The 17,500-nt window shown below is 36.1% G+C and overlaps 1 protein-coding gene across 4 annotated transcripts in view; it reads right to left on the reverse strand.

The window, feature by feature from the left end:
• LOC136027925 (uncharacterized) overlaps window positions 1–17,500 on the reverse strand; it is a 63,324-nt gene that overhangs the window by 24,109 nt on the left and 21,715 nt on the right. For 2 of the 4 annotated variants that reach the window (XM_065705374.1, XM_065705376.1), the window contains exon 5: window positions 17,438–17,500. This exon is cut by the window's right edge and continues 50 nt beyond it. In XM_065705374.1, the coding sequence (XP_065561446.1) occupies window positions 17,438–17,500 (63 nt within the window). Of the gene's footprint in view, window positions 1–6,731; window positions 6,805–17,437 lie in introns of all 4 variants that reach the window. The other 2 variants (XM_065705370.1, XM_065705375.1) reach the window with 2 other exon arrangements.

Genomic DNA, 17,500 nt, shown 5'->3' on the forward strand with positions numbered 1-17,500 from the left:
GTCAGTCTGACTCCTGTCTCTTGTTGTCAGAACGATAAAGTGTATTTGAGTACAGGAAATTATAATTTTGAAATGGTGAAATAATAGCTGAAATAAAATTATATTAGTTCTGTGAGCTGTTAAATGAAGAAAGGGCTATAAGCAGGATTGTCATGTGACAAATAAGAAAAAAATTATAAAATTAAACAGCCGAGAAAACGAGGATAATGTCAGCCGTCTTCAGTGCTTAAAAAAGAAAGACGAAAAACTAACTTTTTGAAGCAACTCTTAAAAGAGCAAAAGAAAGACTGAATCAAACAAACCAAGCCAGAATAAATGAAAGACTAATCAAGGATTAGATTGGGCAAGAATTCTGTGCTTATTGATTGACTCAGCATGTCTACTGACCTAATTCTCATTACAAGTGTGATCAGATGATCTTAAATTAAACTGAAGAAAAAAAACGTTATTTGAATCATTTAATTTTAAGTTATTGTAAATTTGGTTTATAGGAATATCTCCGGTATCTCTATTGAAAGCAAGGTTTCTATTTATAGACTGATTAATTTCAATTGCCGTCCTAAAAGAATGTGGGAAGTCATTTGCTTCAGAAATTAAAGTTGCCTCATCAAAAGGATGTAAATGATCTAGATTTTCAACAACGGGAACGGCCAAAAGCAAAATCAATATCCTCGTTTTTATTTTTATTTTTACATCTGAGAGAAATCCTGTGTTCATGCCGTCGTTCCCCCGGGAGCCGACGATTCCCTCCCCTCCAGGAAAATAACACCCGTGAAGAATTTCCCTCTCCCCCACGGAAACCCTACTCTCCTGTTTGTCAGAGGCAATCGTATAGCATTGCCTATAGTAAAGACCCATAAGGGTTAAAAGAATTAAAATTTGTTCATTTATTTTTTTCCCAGAGGCTTTCCATGTGGAAGGGATGGTCTAATAAACTTTGGAGGGGGACCAGTCAATGGGAAATCGAAAGTTCCAGTGTCCTTTTCTAAGATTTAGCCCGCTTTTCAACCAATTGTTAAACAATCTGCTGTTACTTACCACACTGTCATTAAGAAATTCTTATTCTAATTAAACGGCCCTTGCGTTTCAGCAGTTGTCTTGAAACAGTCTTGAAATAAATACAGAATTAATTCTAAGGGAGAGATGAAGTGAGGTTGGATGTAAAAATTGATATATAATCCTCAAGGCCATATCCAGGAATTTTGTTTGGAGGGGGGGGGGGGCTTTGGAAAAGAAACAGTCATCTGAATCAGAATCTGAAGGAAAGGAGCTATATTTGCCAGCAGATCCTGTTCAAGACGATCTAAACGACTGAAAGTGACTGAAAGTTCTGCTATTATGATCCATTGCTTAGATAATTAAAGTCATCGAAGTCTTACAAACCACTTGTATAATTGTATTTGGTGCTTTTATAAATAAATGAAAATAGTATGTAAATGATATAAAAAATGTGGCTGAATGCAGTTATTTAAAAATATAAGGCTGTTAGGGTAATATTTTTTAGGTTTAAATGTAGAAACAAAATTGCTAATATAATTTTACTTCCAAAGGATTTTTTTTTTTTTTTTTTTTTACAAAATGGTTGTCCGAAATCAGGCAGTGTCCAAGTGCTGAGGTGTTACCCTAGGCACAAGATTACTAAAGGGATGAACAAGACAGTTAAATTAAGTTCAGGAAACTCTAGATGAAGGAGTATTACCTTTTTAAAGCCCAGCAAAATCAGAATTATCAAAATATTTTTATTTATTTTATTAATATTTTATATTTTAATAAATTATATTAGCAATTTTGTTTCTACATTTAAACCTAAAAAATATTACCCTAACAGCCTTATATTTTTAAATAACTGCATTCAGCCACATTTTTTATATCATTTACATACTATTTTCATTTATTTATAAAAGCACCGAATACAATTATACAAGTGGTTTGTAAGACTTCGATGACTTTAATTATCTAAGCAATGGATCATAATAGCAGAACTTTCAGTCACTTTCAGTCGCTTAGATCGTCTTGAACAGGATCTGCTGGCAAATATAGCTCCTTTCCTTCAGATTCTGATTCAGATGACTGTTTCTTTTCCAAAGCCCCCCCCCCCTCCAAACAAAATTCCTGGATATGGCCTTGAGGATTATATATCAATTTTTACATCCAACCTCACTTCTTCTCTCCCTTAGAATTAATTCTGTATTTATTTCAAGACTGTTTCAAGACAACTGCTGAAACGCAAGGGCCGTTTAATTAGAATAAGAATTTCTTAATGACAGTGTGGTAAGTAACAGCAGATTGTTTAACAATTGGTTGAAAAGCGGGCTAAATCTTAGAAAAGGACACTGGAACTTTCGATTTCCCATTGACTGGTCCCCCTCCAAAGTTTATTAGACCATCCCTTCCACATGGAAAGCCTCTGGGAAAAAATAAATGAACAAATTTTAATTCTTTTAACCCTTATGGGTCTTTACTATAGGCAATGCTATACGATTGCCTCTGACAAACAGGAGAGTAGGGTTTCCGTGGGGGAGAGGGAAATTCTTCACGGGTGTTATTTTCCTGGAGGGGAGGGAATCGTCGGCTCCCGGGGGAACGACGGCATGAACACAGGATTTCTCTCAGATGTAAAAATAAAAATAAAAAAGAGGATATTGATTTTGCTTTTGGCCGTCCCCGTTGTTGAAAATCTAGATCATTTACATCCTTTTGATGAGGCAACTTTAATTTCTGAAGCAAATGACTTCCCACATTCTTTTAGGACGGCAATTGAAATTAATCAGTCTATAAATAGAAACCTTGCTTTCAATAGAGATACCGGAGATATTCCTATAAACCAAATTTACAATAACTTGAAATTAAATGATTCAAATAACGTTTTTTTTCTTCAGTTTAATTTAAGATCATCTGATCACACTTGTAATGAGAATTAGGTCAGTAGACATGCTGAGTCAATCAATAAGCACAGAATTCTTGCCCAATCTAATCCTTGATTAGTCTTTCATTTATTCTGGCTTGGTTTGTTTGATTTAGTCTTTCTTTCTGAATTTTTCAACTAGCTGATTTTGTACTATTCAAAAGTGCTTTCTTTTAAATTTGTAATATTCAGTCAGAATCGAAATCATTTGGGATTTACCAACTATTTGAGTGAGTGGTACTCAAAACTGTTATTCATCAAATTTTTTGGTACTCAGTCAGCAACTAAAACACTCGGAATTTATCAACTAGCTGAGTTTTTTGTACTCAAAAGTACTTTCATTAAATTTTTTATATACAGTCAGTAACTAAAACACTCCAAATTTATCAGCTAGCTGAGTTTATTGTAATCAAAACTGCTTTTATTAATTTTTTTATATCCCAGTCGGTAACTGAAACATTAGGAATTTATCAACTTGCTGAGCTTGTTGCACTCAAAAAGTGCATTTATTAAATTCTAGTACTCAGTCAGTAACTAAGACACACGGAGTTTATTAACTGGCTGTGATTGTTATACTCTGAAGTGCTTTTATTAAATTTTGAATACTTAGTCAGCAGCTAAGAGACACGAATTTTATCAACTAGCTGGGTAGAGTTTGTTGTACTAAAGTGCATTCATTAAATTTTCCTTACTCAACCAGGAAGTAAAACACACGAGATTTATCAACTAGTTGAGTCTGTTGTGCCCAAAAGTGCTTTCATGCTTTTATTCAATTTTTTTTATACCCAGTCAGCCCCCCAGATTTTCGAATCGGGGAAACGATTATTTTAATTTAAACTTGTCTGGTCCCTGATACGCCTGCCAAATTTCATCATCCTAGCTTATCTGGAAGTGCCAAAACTAGCAAAACCAGGACCGACAGACCAACAGAATTTACGATCGCTATATATCGCTTGGTAAATACCAAGTGCCATAAAAACTTAATACATTTTCCAATGTATCTAACACTCTAACGTCACTGATTAATGATTGTTTTTGACAAAAGAATTTTTCAAGAGTGCTTAAAAAAAGCAAGAGTGACACCGGATTATAGAGATGGCAATGGAAATGATCTTGGTAATTACCAACCCACACCACTGTTGACTGTTATATCTCATATCATTGAAAAGTCCAGAAATGCCCGGTTAATGTTTTTTTTAAGGAAGCGTTGAAACACAGAGAGTACACTGCTATTTCAAACGAGTGTAATTAAAATAGCTTTCGATGATCTGGAGGTCGGTGCTACATTTCAAGATCTAATGAAGGAGGTTTTCGACTAAATTGACTATGGAATACTCATGGAAACATGCGAGCAGTGTATAATCTGTTTTAAAGCTTTTGGCATAAGAGCTACATCGGCAACTGGTACCTATTTGGGCCCTTGGCCCTAATTACCAGATAAATGTCCTTTTTTTGTAAACTAAACTCATTCCCACTTTGGGACTATCCCTTTCACCCTTCCCCCCGTACTCTTAAATACCATATTGTCTTTCTCTGGCCTTTTCTTGGTATAATTTCAAGTGGTCCTGCTAATTAGATTAACTTGAAAATAGATGTCTGAGGATGATTCATCGAATGATCAAAACCGGGGTTTCACAGTTGGACTATTACGGGGCAGTAAAGGAGGGCTTGGGCAACAGATTTTGAATTGCGGGAACTCAGAGTCTCTCCCCTTGATGTCAATGATTGGCTAGCCTTCCTTGAGCTGTACCTCCGCACACTTCCTGCCAAGCAGAAGTCAGAGTTAATTTTCAAACAGTGCATTTTGTAAACTTGATTTGCAAACAGTACGATTTTTCACTTTTGTACCTAAGTCTTCCTTTAATCACTTATTCGGCTATGGAAAAAGCTCTCCAGGAGGAGAAAGAGAATAAAAAAATTTTTGAGTATAGGAAATAGGTCCTATACTATTGTAAGATATTGCTCGATACAATCCATTGATTACTGTCGTTTGCGAAGTCCCAAAGGGATTTTGTCTGGGTCTATTTTTTCTTATTTTTAATTTATATCATGTCCAATTGTGTTCCAGATTGCTGTTTTAGGGTTTATGATAAAACTAAAAATTGCCAGAATATGAATATACCATTGTTTGTCGATGAATTCAGGGCTAACGTTACTACGAAAACAGGCTACTTCAGACATCAATGAAGCATCGAGTTGATAGATTGCATTCTTGGCTGAGGACACATAGGCTCAAAATTTATTTAAAGAGGTCAAATTTTGTCTTTTTTCCGGGTCTCCTTGTGTTTATCCTTAGATTCCGAGAATAAGATTTTGAGCCAGAAGTCACAATTCTTCCTGTAAGTATCAGGGAGCTCTACTAACTAAGTCCTATCACTCCAGCTCCATGTGCAGTATTTTTGTGAAACAGTATGTCGCACCTTCTAGGAATTGTCAGAACGAATAGACCTAGTCCATAAATGATCACCTTTACTGATGGTAAAGTACTTTATATCTCCCTTCTTTGCAGAACTAAGGAGGCTGCCCTTAAGGAAGGATAACAAAAATGTCCTTATGTTACATCAATAGTGCTTTTAGTAATAACAACACAGATTCACTTTTTCCCAGTCTCCTTGCCACCAAGGACCACACTTTTCCCGTTCTGCTTCATCAAAAATCCCCATTTATACCCCAATTAAGTTTTCCACAGAAAAAAAAATAGAAGAACGTTTCCTTTCCACACAATTAATATGTTAAATAATTGATTTCCCTCCTATTCTTCCCTCCCCTTTTTACCATACGTTGCAGAAAGTTTATTTGACAAATTTTGAATATTCCATTTTTGTAGTTTACACAGCTCTATTAAAACTAATGAAAGGCTTTTGGAGACGAATATTATCTTATCGTACTCTTGGTATACTTGATAAAAGTTGGTATTTTTGTTTCTCTTTTCATCATAGGCCTTTTTTTATTTTTCTCTAGTTAACTAGTTATTCCTTCTCTAAAAAAAAAAAAAAAAAAAAAAAAAACCTGCGTTCGGTTGTGTCACAGGGACAACAGACCCATATTTAACTTAAGATGAATGAAGTTTTTATACTTAAGTACTTTAGATCATTTGATTATTTCAGTCACCCGCCATACAGAAAATGTGACATGACAGAAATACAAGATCTGCTACGAACTTTATGATCTTCATTGTAATCAAATTTTTCAGCAAAAAAAAGTAGAATCTCATATATAAAAGACTTTTAAACCTGCTTCATATGCTTGAAATCCTTACAGTATTCAAGTTTTTCCCAACGAGCTAAATGATAGATAAACAAGTCTATTATTCTAAACAAACAGGTTCATGAAATTATGAAAACTCATATTTACATGCTTTACAGATTCTAAAAGATTCAGTGTCCAACAATATAATCTGATTTTTACCACCGCTATGTATGACCACAGCAACACTTCCTAAATGATAATCTTACATACATTTTGACAACAAAATACGATTGTTCTATTTTATTTAAAAATTACTTGTTATTATCCTGTACAAGTCAACACGGGTGAATCTCATTAGAATATATCACGATTTGGAAAGTAGATCAAGGTAGACGATAATCTATCTGAGTAAAAGATAATCTAATTTTGTTAGTTTAATATCCCACGGGGTCTCCATACAAACCTATTTCTATACATCAATAGGAAATACCCAACGGTTTGCCAGACTACCGTAACATTCGGCGTTTATCATGTTCCCAGTATTTGTACCTTATTCATATACTAGGTTCAAATAAACATTTAAGATTATTTAATTGCTAGTCTGAAAAAGAACAAAGGTTACAGACATATTGCTTACCTTCCGTTCATCTTGTCCTCAAGACGTCTTCCTCTCCTTTTAGATGGTAAGTCCCTCTTCGGAGCAGTGAAAGCTTTCAGAAAAGAAAAGAGCTGTTTAAATACGTGCAATTCTCTCTTTTACAAAAAATGAAGAAAGAGGGTCAAATATCATAAAAATATAAAAAAAAGCCCTTGATGTTAAGTATTTAGCAAGTAGTATCAGTAGTCAAGCATGGTTCTGAACCACAGGCACTTCGGAAGACGAGGAAGATTTATCAGATATTTTCAAAAGACATTAGCTATAAGTTTTGGGTAACCGTTTGATTGGCAGTAAATGAGACAGCAAGCTTTACGAAAAACTTGGTTCTTTCCCACTTTCTATGACAATACCAAGAGAAACGATTACCTAGCTGGGACACACTTTGCGGATGCAATATGACGGATTGCCAAAGGTAGTCCTTTTAGGCCATCCATCTAGGGCTAAATTAAAAGGACGTCATACCCAAATAAGATAGGAAGAGTCGAAATAAGGATTTAAAGGAAATTGCAACTTCTTAGGAGAGGATGAGCCTTGGATAGAATGGAATAGAAGAGGAGCCTGCACAGCTACATTAGCCTCAGACGCCAGGGTGCTGCAGTAAGTTGGTAGTAGCAGCAGTCTTATGTAAGGATTTAAAACAGGAGTGTTGGTGAGAACAAGAGTCTCCTTTGGAATCTTGGACAATACCCTCTCCTTTCCCCCTCAAAATTTATTCAATAGGGCTCTAACTTTACACAATGCTAAACTTATTAATAGTATTCAGTTAAAGTTAGGTTATTTCAGAAATTAATTAACTAACTACGAGTATACATTCACGCGCCATTTACGAATAAGTACAACTCAGAGTTATAATGTACATAAAAAAACTAAGTTACCATGCTGCTTAGCCCTCATCCAATTCAACCCATTCAGATTAACCCCATATAGCTTTCATAAGATTACTCTTTAATATTACAACTTAAGTACTCTCGCTACAAAAATTTATATCTAAGTTCAAAAGGGCACGATAATATCCATGTATTTCTGAATTCTTCAGTAACGAAAGCAAAAAAAAAGAAAGAAAAAAAAGCTTACTCTTTTATTTTGTGTATGTTTATATTTCAAACAATTCGTGGTAACGAACTGTAGTAAGGAGCGACCCGGCTCAATAGTAACCAAAACTCTAAAAAAAGGAATTTTGATACCAATAGCTACATCATAAGAATCGCATTTTAATGCTGGTTTTAAATATATAAGTTTCATCAAGTTTAGTCTTACCCATCAAAAGTTACGAGCCTGAGAAAATTTGCGTTATTTTGGAAAATAGGGGGAAACACTCCCTAAAAGTCATAGAATCTTAACGAAAATCACACCATCAGATTCAGCGTATCAGAGAACCCTACTGTAGAAGTTTCGAGCTCCTATCTACAAAAATGTGGAATTTTGCATTTTTTGCCAGAGGGCAGATCACGGATGCGTGTTTATTGGTTTTTTTGTTTTTTTGTTTTGTTTTTTCCCCAGGGGTGATCGTATCGACCCAGTTGTCCTAGAATGTTGCAAGAGGGCTCATTCTAACGGAAATGAAAAGTTCTAGTGCCCTTTTTAAGTGACCAAAAAAATTGGAGGGCACCTAGGCCCCCTCCCACGCTAAATATTTTCCCAAAGTCAACGGATCAAAATTCTGAGATAGCCATTTTATTCAGCGTCGTCGAAAAACCTTATAATTAAGTCTTTGGGGACGACGTACTCCCCCACAGTCCCCGTGGGAGGGGCAACAAGTTACAAACTTTGACCTGTGCTTACATATAGTAATGGTTATTGGAAAGTATACAGGCGTTTTCAGGAGGATTTTTTTGGTTGGGGGGAGGGGTTGAGAAGAGGGGGATATGTTGGGGGAACTTTCCATCGAGAATTTGTCATAGGAGAAGAAAATTTCTATGAAGGGAGAGCAGGATTTACTAGCATTATTTAAAAAAAAAACAATTAAAAAAAAATGTGAAAAAGCTTTTTAAGCTGGAATTAAGGAACAGCAATAAAACTTAAAACAAACAGAAATTATTACCCATATGAGGGGCTCATCTCCTTCTAATACCTCGCTCTTTACGCTAAAGTATTTTTAGTAATTTCAACGATTTATTCTACGGCTTTTGTGACTCAGGGGTCATTCTTAATAAATTGGGATAAAATTTAAGCTTTAGTGTAAAGAGCGAGGTACTGACGAAGGGGCGAATCCCCTCATATATGTAATAAAAACATAAAAGTATATGTAAATATATGAAGTATATGTAAATATATATATATGTAAAAGAGCATAAAAGTAGGCTATCAAGTTTCCCTTAGTAGGTCTTTATCCCTGATAAAAAAAGAACACGATTAAGCGAATCTTTATCCCCAGAGAAGCGGATTTTTTATTAAGTCGCCTATATACAACATGTTAATTTTTTAAATAACACTTTCTAAGCACTTTTAGGCGAAAAAGAAAGCTCTCGAGGCTTCATTTTTAGTAGAGTCCTACTCATGTTTGCTTAGCTAGACATCAATGTATAAATATAATCATTATTGACCAACTATAACTTGTTTTCTCTTTCTTGAGGAGCCTCGATTGGTTGAAAGTGATGGTGTCTAGCCGTTGATGTGTAGCTAAGTACACAAGAAAACGGGGCTTCACTGTTTTTTCACAGTGATGAATTGTAATTATTTTTTATTTGTACCAAATGGAAGAGGTGAACAAATTATAGTAGAAAGTAATTGTAAGGATTTGACCAAAAGCAAATTTTACAGGGAAAAATGAGAGAGAGAAAAAAAAAACAAGACACGCACACACGCATAGTACAATTTCGAAAAGATCCAGCTCGATTATCTTCACACGGGTATATCACCATTATATTTATACAGTGCATAATGAAATTTTAAATGATGAGTAAATAGCAAAAATTCTGACAGGTCACTCATCATACCCAGACTATATCTTCTTGAGCTTAGAATTCCTATGAAATGCATTGTTCCATTAGCTTTTCTATCACATGTATTATTATTTTTAGTACAAAACTGTAACACAGCAAAAGGTTCACGAAAATATTTTTAATATTCTCAAAAACATCATGGTAAATTAGAATAGGGAACAGAGAAATCAAGTAAAGATAAATATCGGCCGAAATATTAGGTAAAGAATCAGGTATTTAATGAAAGTTTATTGAAATGATCACACTTCAGCGCGGTTTTACCTTAATGAATTTTGACATGCACAAGCAGTATATTTTATTTTACCTCTAACTTTAGACAATACCACAGACTAGTTCATAGCTGTAATTTAGGTTGGATAGGATAGCGAACCTCACATATTCCATCATTTTGGCACAGTTGTATTAAAGCCAATCGATACTTTAAAAATCGTTTTGCGAGTCTAAGCGTCGGCTGATTGTCTCAAAGACAAAGGGCCCATTAGTAAACATTACCAGCACCACAAGAAACTCCCAAAGCTGCCATCGCACTATGGTATTTCCATAAAAACTCGTTAAAAATTAATAAGGGATCTTGAACATGTCAACAGTTTAAAGAGCTAAGGCTATTCTAGTTAAAAACAAGAGCTAAGAGCTCATATGGCACTTGTGACGAGGAGGGACGAGCCAAGAGCTCATATGGTTTGAGCTCTAGCAAAATTCTAAGAATCAATAGATTGACTTAAAAGGAAAATCGGAGGCTTAATGCCGGTCGGGATTTAAAATAAAAGCTCTGAGTCACAAGGTCCATCTAAATATCAAAATTCATTAAGATCTGATCACCCACTCGTAAGTTATAAATGCCTAATTTTTTCTAATTTTTCCTCTCGCTTCAGCCCCCCCCCCCCACCAGATGGTCTAATCAGGGAAAACAACTTTACCAAGTCAATTTGTGCAGCTCCCGGACACGCCTACAAATTCTCATTGTCCTAGCATGTCCAGAAGCACCAAACTCGTCAAAGCACTGAACCCCATCCCACCCTAACTCCCCCGAAGAGAGCTGATCCAGTAAGGTTACGTCAATCACGTATCTACGACATTTGCTTATTCTACCCACCAAGTTTCATCCCGATTTCTCTACTCAAAGCGTTTTCCAAGATGTCCTGTTTCCCCCTCCAACTCCCCCCAATGTCAACAGATCTAATCGGGATTTGAAATAAGAGCTCTGAGACATGAGTTCCTTCTAAAAATCAAATTTCATTAAGATCCGGCCACCCGTTCTTAAGTTAAAAATACCTTAATTTTTCTAATTTTCCCAAATCAACACCCCCCAGTTCCTCCAAAGTGAACAGATCCATTCCAATTATGTCAATCACGGATCTATAACTAGTTCTTATTTTTCCCATCAAGTTTCATCGCGATCTCTCAACTCTAAGCGTTTTCCAAAATTTCTGTTTCCCCCCTCCAGTCCCCGATGTCCCCGGATCCGATTGGAATTGAAAGTACAGCATCTGAGACATAAGATCCTTCTATATATCAAGTTTCATTAATATCTGATCACCCAATCGTAAGATAAAGATACCTCAATTTTCACGTTTTCCAAGAATTCCGGTTTCCCCCTCCAACTCCTCCCAATGTCACAGGATCTGTTCGGGATGTAAAATGAGAGCTCTAAAGCACAAGATCCTTCTAAATATCAAATTTCATTAAGATCTGATCACCCGTTCGTAAGTTACAAATACCTCATTTTTCTAATTTTTCCGAATTACTCCCTCCCCCCCCAACTCCACCAAAGAGAGCGGATCCAGTCCGGTTACATCAGTCACGTATCTTGGACATGTTTTTATTCTTCCCACCAAGTTTCATCCTATTCTCCCCGCTTTAAGTGTTTTCCAAAATCCCCCCCCCCCCAATGATGCTGGATCCGGTCGCGATTTAAAATAAGAGATCTGAGTTTCGAGGTCCTTCTAAATATGAAATTTCATTAAGATCCGATCACTCCTTCGTAAGTTAAAAATGCCTCATTTTTCCTAATTTTTCAGAATCAACCCTCCCCCCTCTAACTCCCCAAATAGGGCAGATCCGTTCCGGTTATGTCAATCACGTATCTAGGACTTCTGCTTATTTTTCCCACGAAGTTTCATCCCGATCCCTCCACTCTAAGCGTTTTCCGAGATTTTAGTTCCCTCCCCCACCACTCCCCCCTTAATGACTCTGGATCCCGTCGGGATTTAAAGTAAGAGATCTGAGTTACGATATCCTTCCAAATATCAAATTTCATTAATATCCGATCACCCGTTCGTAAGTTAAAAATACCTCAGTTTTTCTATTTTTTCCGATTTAACCGTCCCCCACTCTCCTCCCTCCCCCTCCCCCCAGATGGTTGAATGGAGAAACGGCAGTTTTTAATTTAATCTAGTCTGGTTCCTGATACGCCTGCCGAATTTCATCGTCCTAACTTACCTGGAAGTGCCTAAAGTAGCAAAACCGGACCGACAGAATTTGCGATCGCTTGGTAGATACCAAGTACCATAAAAATTACTACCAAGTATATCTAGCAAGTATCAAATAATTTGTAATCCAATTAGTAATCCAATAATTAGTAATCCAATAATTACTACCAAGTATTTACCAAGCACATCACTTGGTAGATACCAAGTACCATAAAAATTAACGATTCAGGTTTAGAATCAACTAAGGGTGAGTTTGGTACACAAAATTGTTTCCTGAATAATCTTGACCTTAAACTGGACATTAGAAAATTTACAGACAAAAAGAGTTTTAATACAGAGGATAATGAAGAAGCTAAGAAAAGACAGTATTTCGAAGATGGTGAGATTCAGTATGTAGTGTTGCTTACAAGTGCTAATTTCGACACTCAACGGTTAGAGGAAGCAAACTTCAAATTCAAAGAGGATGCACCTTTAGGTATTATAGATATTTTTGATTTGTCGTCAGGAAGACCCAAGAAACATAACTATAAAGACTATAAACAACTTAATGTGATAAGTGATAAACTAAAACGAGTCAATTGCAAAAGATTTCTGAATTTGAAAGTAAAAAAAACACCCAAGTTCAACAGTATCCGAACAAGAAAACGAAATGAATGCCTTTTTCAATCGGTTACTTTTTGTAATTAATCAACCTAAAGCAGATTTTTTAGAGTTGGAACTTTGTGGTCTAAATCAGCAAGAAATATTCAAAGGTACTCCTTTCAATGAAATACTTGGTACTTCATTTAAACATTATCGATAAAATCTAGAAAAAGGCCAATTTAAAAAAGGGGGTCGTCCTTCTGGTTGGATTGATGGGGGAAATGCCGCAATTCACTTCAAAGAATTGGAATACAAAATCCGCACGTCCGTAATAGTAGCTAGCATGACTATAATGCATGACAAACAAACCCTTTTGTATAGTTCATTTGAAAACTTACATGTATTAACTGGACTAGATCGATTTTTAGATGATGTTAATGGATCTGTATTGCATCTACAAACTTTAGAACAAAATTTCGCATCTACAAACTTTATTAGTAGCATAAAACTTTTGCAGTACTTTAACACCAGAAGCGACTATAGTTTAGATAAAAGTAATAGAATTTCCGTAGCCCTGGAAGAAGTTTTACAAAGTGAACATAAAAAAGCTGTACTAAACACATTCAAGGGTTCAGCCTCAAGCTGATTGATAATAGAATGTGATAATCGGTCTTATACTCAAGAAAGTCTACTGGATCTATATAATTCCTTATCGTTGCCACAAAGTGGTTTGAACTCGAATCCTTGTTTTACGCAGGAGAGTCTCCACCGTACTTTGCACTGAACTATGAAAACGTGTAAATGTTAACATACAGTTTATGATGTCCAAGACATATTAATATGTGAATTTTATAGTTATAGTAAAGAACGTGATTCAGGAACAGTAAATATTTTCGCCGTTCACCTTTACTTATAGATCCTTAAAGAAAATAATGCACTTTAGGTGTGCCCAAGGCATTTACCCCTTCCCCCTAAATTTTGAAAAGTCTTTTCAAAAGTTTTTAAGTATGACGTGATTTCTGCCAATGGAATTTTGTAGAGCAGTAATGAACTACGTGAATAATTTTGTCACAAAATATAAAGTTTGGGCTTTGTAAAAATATCCAAGTGATAATTAAATCATTGCAAGTAAATCCCCCCAAAGAAGAGAATAGGGTGTTTCCCTTAGATTCTAGTCAATATGATCGATCATAAAACGGGAATATATATAGGGCGAAAAGAAATCGCATAAAAAAACAATAAGAAAGAATTGACAAGTGATAAGAAAATAGAAAGTTAGAAAGTATTTGAGTTACTGATATAAGCACTGATTAATTGCACATAAATAATAACATGATACATTAATAAAGTGTCAGCAAGCAAAGCTATTACATGGATGTCAGTGCTATTATCATAGGCAGCGTAAGTAAAGAGGAATATGGGCACCATGTATTATTTATTTTTTATTATTATTATTCTTTGTTTTTTTTAGACCAAGGCATTTCGGTATAGAAGGAGTTGTCATAGAAACTTTAAAAAGAGCTAATTCAATTGAAAATTGTGAGGGCTAGTACCTTTTTCAATAGTATAGAGTGATTTTAAGGCAAATAGCCTCCACCCCACACCAATCATTTCCCGAAGCACATCCAATCAACATTCTGAGATAACCATTTTGTTTAGTGATGTTGAAAGGTCCAAAATTATGTCTTTGATGATAATAACTGGATGAGAAACTGGATGATGCCTGATTCTCTAAAATTTGTCTCATACTATCCCAAATAAGAACAAGAGCTGAGCTCATATGACACTTGTGACGAGGCCGGAAGAGCCAAGAGCTCATATGGAATGAGCTCTAGAAAAATTCTAAGAATCAACAGATTGATTTTAAAGGAAAATCAGAGGCTTAATGCAGGTCGGCATTTAAAACAAGAGATCTGAGTCACGAGGTCCTTCTAAACATCAAAATTCATTAAGATCCGATCACCCACTCGCAAGTTATAAATACCTCATTTTTCTAATTTGTCCTCTCCCTTCAGCCCCCAAGATGATCGAATCGGGGAAAACGACTTTATCAAGTCAATTTGTGCAGCTCCCTGACACGCCTACAAATTTTCATTTTCCTACACAACCAGAAGTACCAAACTCGCCAAAGCACTGAACCCCACCCCTAACTCCCCCAAAGAGAGCAGATCCAGTACGGTTACGTCAATCACGTATCTACGACATCTGCTTATTCTACCCACCAAGTTTCATCCTGATTTCTCCACTCTAAACGTTTTCCAAGATTTCCGGTTTCCCCTCCAACTCCCCCCAATGTCAACAGATTTGGTCGGGATTTGAAATAAGATCTCTGAGACATGAGTTTCTTCTAAATATCAATTTTCATTAAGATCCGGTCACCCGTTCTTAAGTTAAAACTACCTCAAATTTTCTAATTTTTCCAAATTAACACTCCCCCCCCCCAGCTCCTCCAAAGAGAACGGATCCGTTCCAATTATGTCAATCACGTATCTATAACTTGTACTTATTTTCCCCATCAAGTTTCATCACGATCTCACCACTCTCAACGTTTTCCAAGATTTCCGGTTCCCATAATTTCTGTTCCCCCCTTCAACCCTCTATGAGCTCGGATCCGATTCAAATTGAAAATGAAGCATCTGCGACATAAGATCCTTCACCCGTTCGCAAGATCCGATCACCCATTCGTAAGATAAAGATACCTCAATTTTCAGGTTTTCCAAGAATTCCGGTTCCCCCTTCCAACTTCCCCAATGTCACCGGGTCTGATCGGGATTTAAAATGAGAGCTCTAAAGCACAAGATCTTTCTAAATATCAAATTTCACTACGATCTGATCACCCGTTCGTAAGTTTCAAATACCTCGTTTCTTTTAATTTTTTCGAATTACTCCCCCCCCCAAACTCCACCAAAGAGAGCAGATCCGGTCCGGTTATGTCAGTTACGTATCTTGGACTTGTGCTTATTCTTCCCGTCAAGTTTCATCCTGATCTCTCCGCTTTAAGTGTTTTCCAAGATTTCCGGTCCCCCCCCCCCCAATGACGCTGGATCCGATCGGGATTTAAAATAAGAGATCTACGTTACGAGGTCCTTCTAAATATGAAATTTCATTAAGATCCGATCACTCCTTCGTAAGCTAAAAATACATCATTTTTTCTAATTTTTCTGAATTAACCCCCCCCCCAACTCCCCCAAACAGAGCAGATTCGTCCCGGTTATTTCAATCACGTATCTAGGACTTCTGTTTATTTTTACCACCAAGTTTCATCCCGATCCCTCTACTCTAAGCGTTTTCCAAAATTTTAGGTCCCCCCTCCAACTCCCCCCAATGTCACCGGATGTGATCGGGATTTAACACAAGAGCTCTGAGATATGATATCCTTCCAGAAATCAAATTTCATTAAGACCTCAAAACCCGTTCGTAAGTTAAAAATATTTAATTTTTTCTATTTTTCCGAATTAACCGGCCCCCCCCCCACTCCCCCCCCCCAGATAGTCAAATCGGGAAAACGCCTTTTTCTAATTTAATCTGGTCCAGTCCCAGATACGCCTGCCAAATTTCATCGTCCTAAATTACTTGGAAGTGCCTAAAGCAGCAAAACCAGGACAGACAGACCGACAGAATTTGCGACCGCTATATGTCACTTGGTTAATACCAAGTGCCATAAAAAAAAGAAAATCATAATCTTGTGCTAATTGTTAAGCAAAGTGGAGTCTATCAAAAGAGCCTACAACATAAATAACACATTCCCTGTGTTGGGAAGGTTTCCAATGAAAGCGAGTAGCATCACAAGGAACTCCCAAAACAACCAAATTGCCCAAATGATATGTCCTTTGAGCTGATTTTTCAGAAAGTAGGAGTCAACTTTTAGTTTTCTATCACTTATTAGTATCTCTTGTTCTAATGAGTAAAGAGTTTGTAGAGTCTAGCTCTACAAGTTATGACAAGATAATGTCATAGCTTCAAACGTCAAACGTTAAAACGATGCTTTTGAATCAATCCTAAATAGTTTGGCCCCACAAACTAATAAGTTTATAATGGATGAGACAGGGTAATTGTTTAAGGTAAAACATTACCTTAAACTTGCTCTCATGTTTAATCTAGGTTACGGATCAAAGTTTCAGTATCCATATTAATAGTTTCACATTGCTGTGTTTTAACCAGTGTGGTCAGTTCTTCGAAAAGTAGGAGGAGTGGTCAAAAATATATTCTTCATAATTTGGGAGGGGTATTTTCTGTTCCTAAATGAAAAATAACAAAAGCCATTTTTGAATAAAAACCCCAAAAAAGGTTTTTACAAAGTATAAAGGGAAGGAGGCTAAAAATCTTGGGAGGGGAGCAAACACCCCCCTCCCTGGTTTGAAACCCCAGTTTACGTCACAAATTGTAACTAAATCTTTTGACATTATCTAATGTTAACATAGTTTTACAAATAATAGAAGATCTATTGCGAGCAAACATTATCTATAAGATTAACAAAAAACTTACAAATATTACAAAAATCTTGATTACTTTTCGTACTACTAAAATGATTAAATTATCATTTAGATGTCTCATTTTGCACAAATTGTATTATACGTATCTTATTCATGATTACACTTTCCAACTCTCAAAAATAAATCAAAATAATCACCTAATTCCTTAAAACACATCAAAACAGTCAAATGAGGTCCAAGCACAGTCCGAGTGCTTTAAACTGCGAACGCCTACAGAAATTCACAATGCAAACTCTTACCGATAGATCCAAACCCTCACTACTCCGTCTGGCTGCAGGGGAAATTCGATCCCTTGGAGTAAG

This window comes from Artemia franciscana, chromosome 6 (genome assembly GCF_032884065.1).
Source record: "Artemia franciscana chromosome 6, ASM3288406v1, whole genome shotgun sequence".
In the NCBI taxonomy this organism is placed as follows: Eukaryota; Metazoa; Arthropoda; class Branchiopoda; order Anostraca; family Artemiidae; genus Artemia; species Artemia franciscana.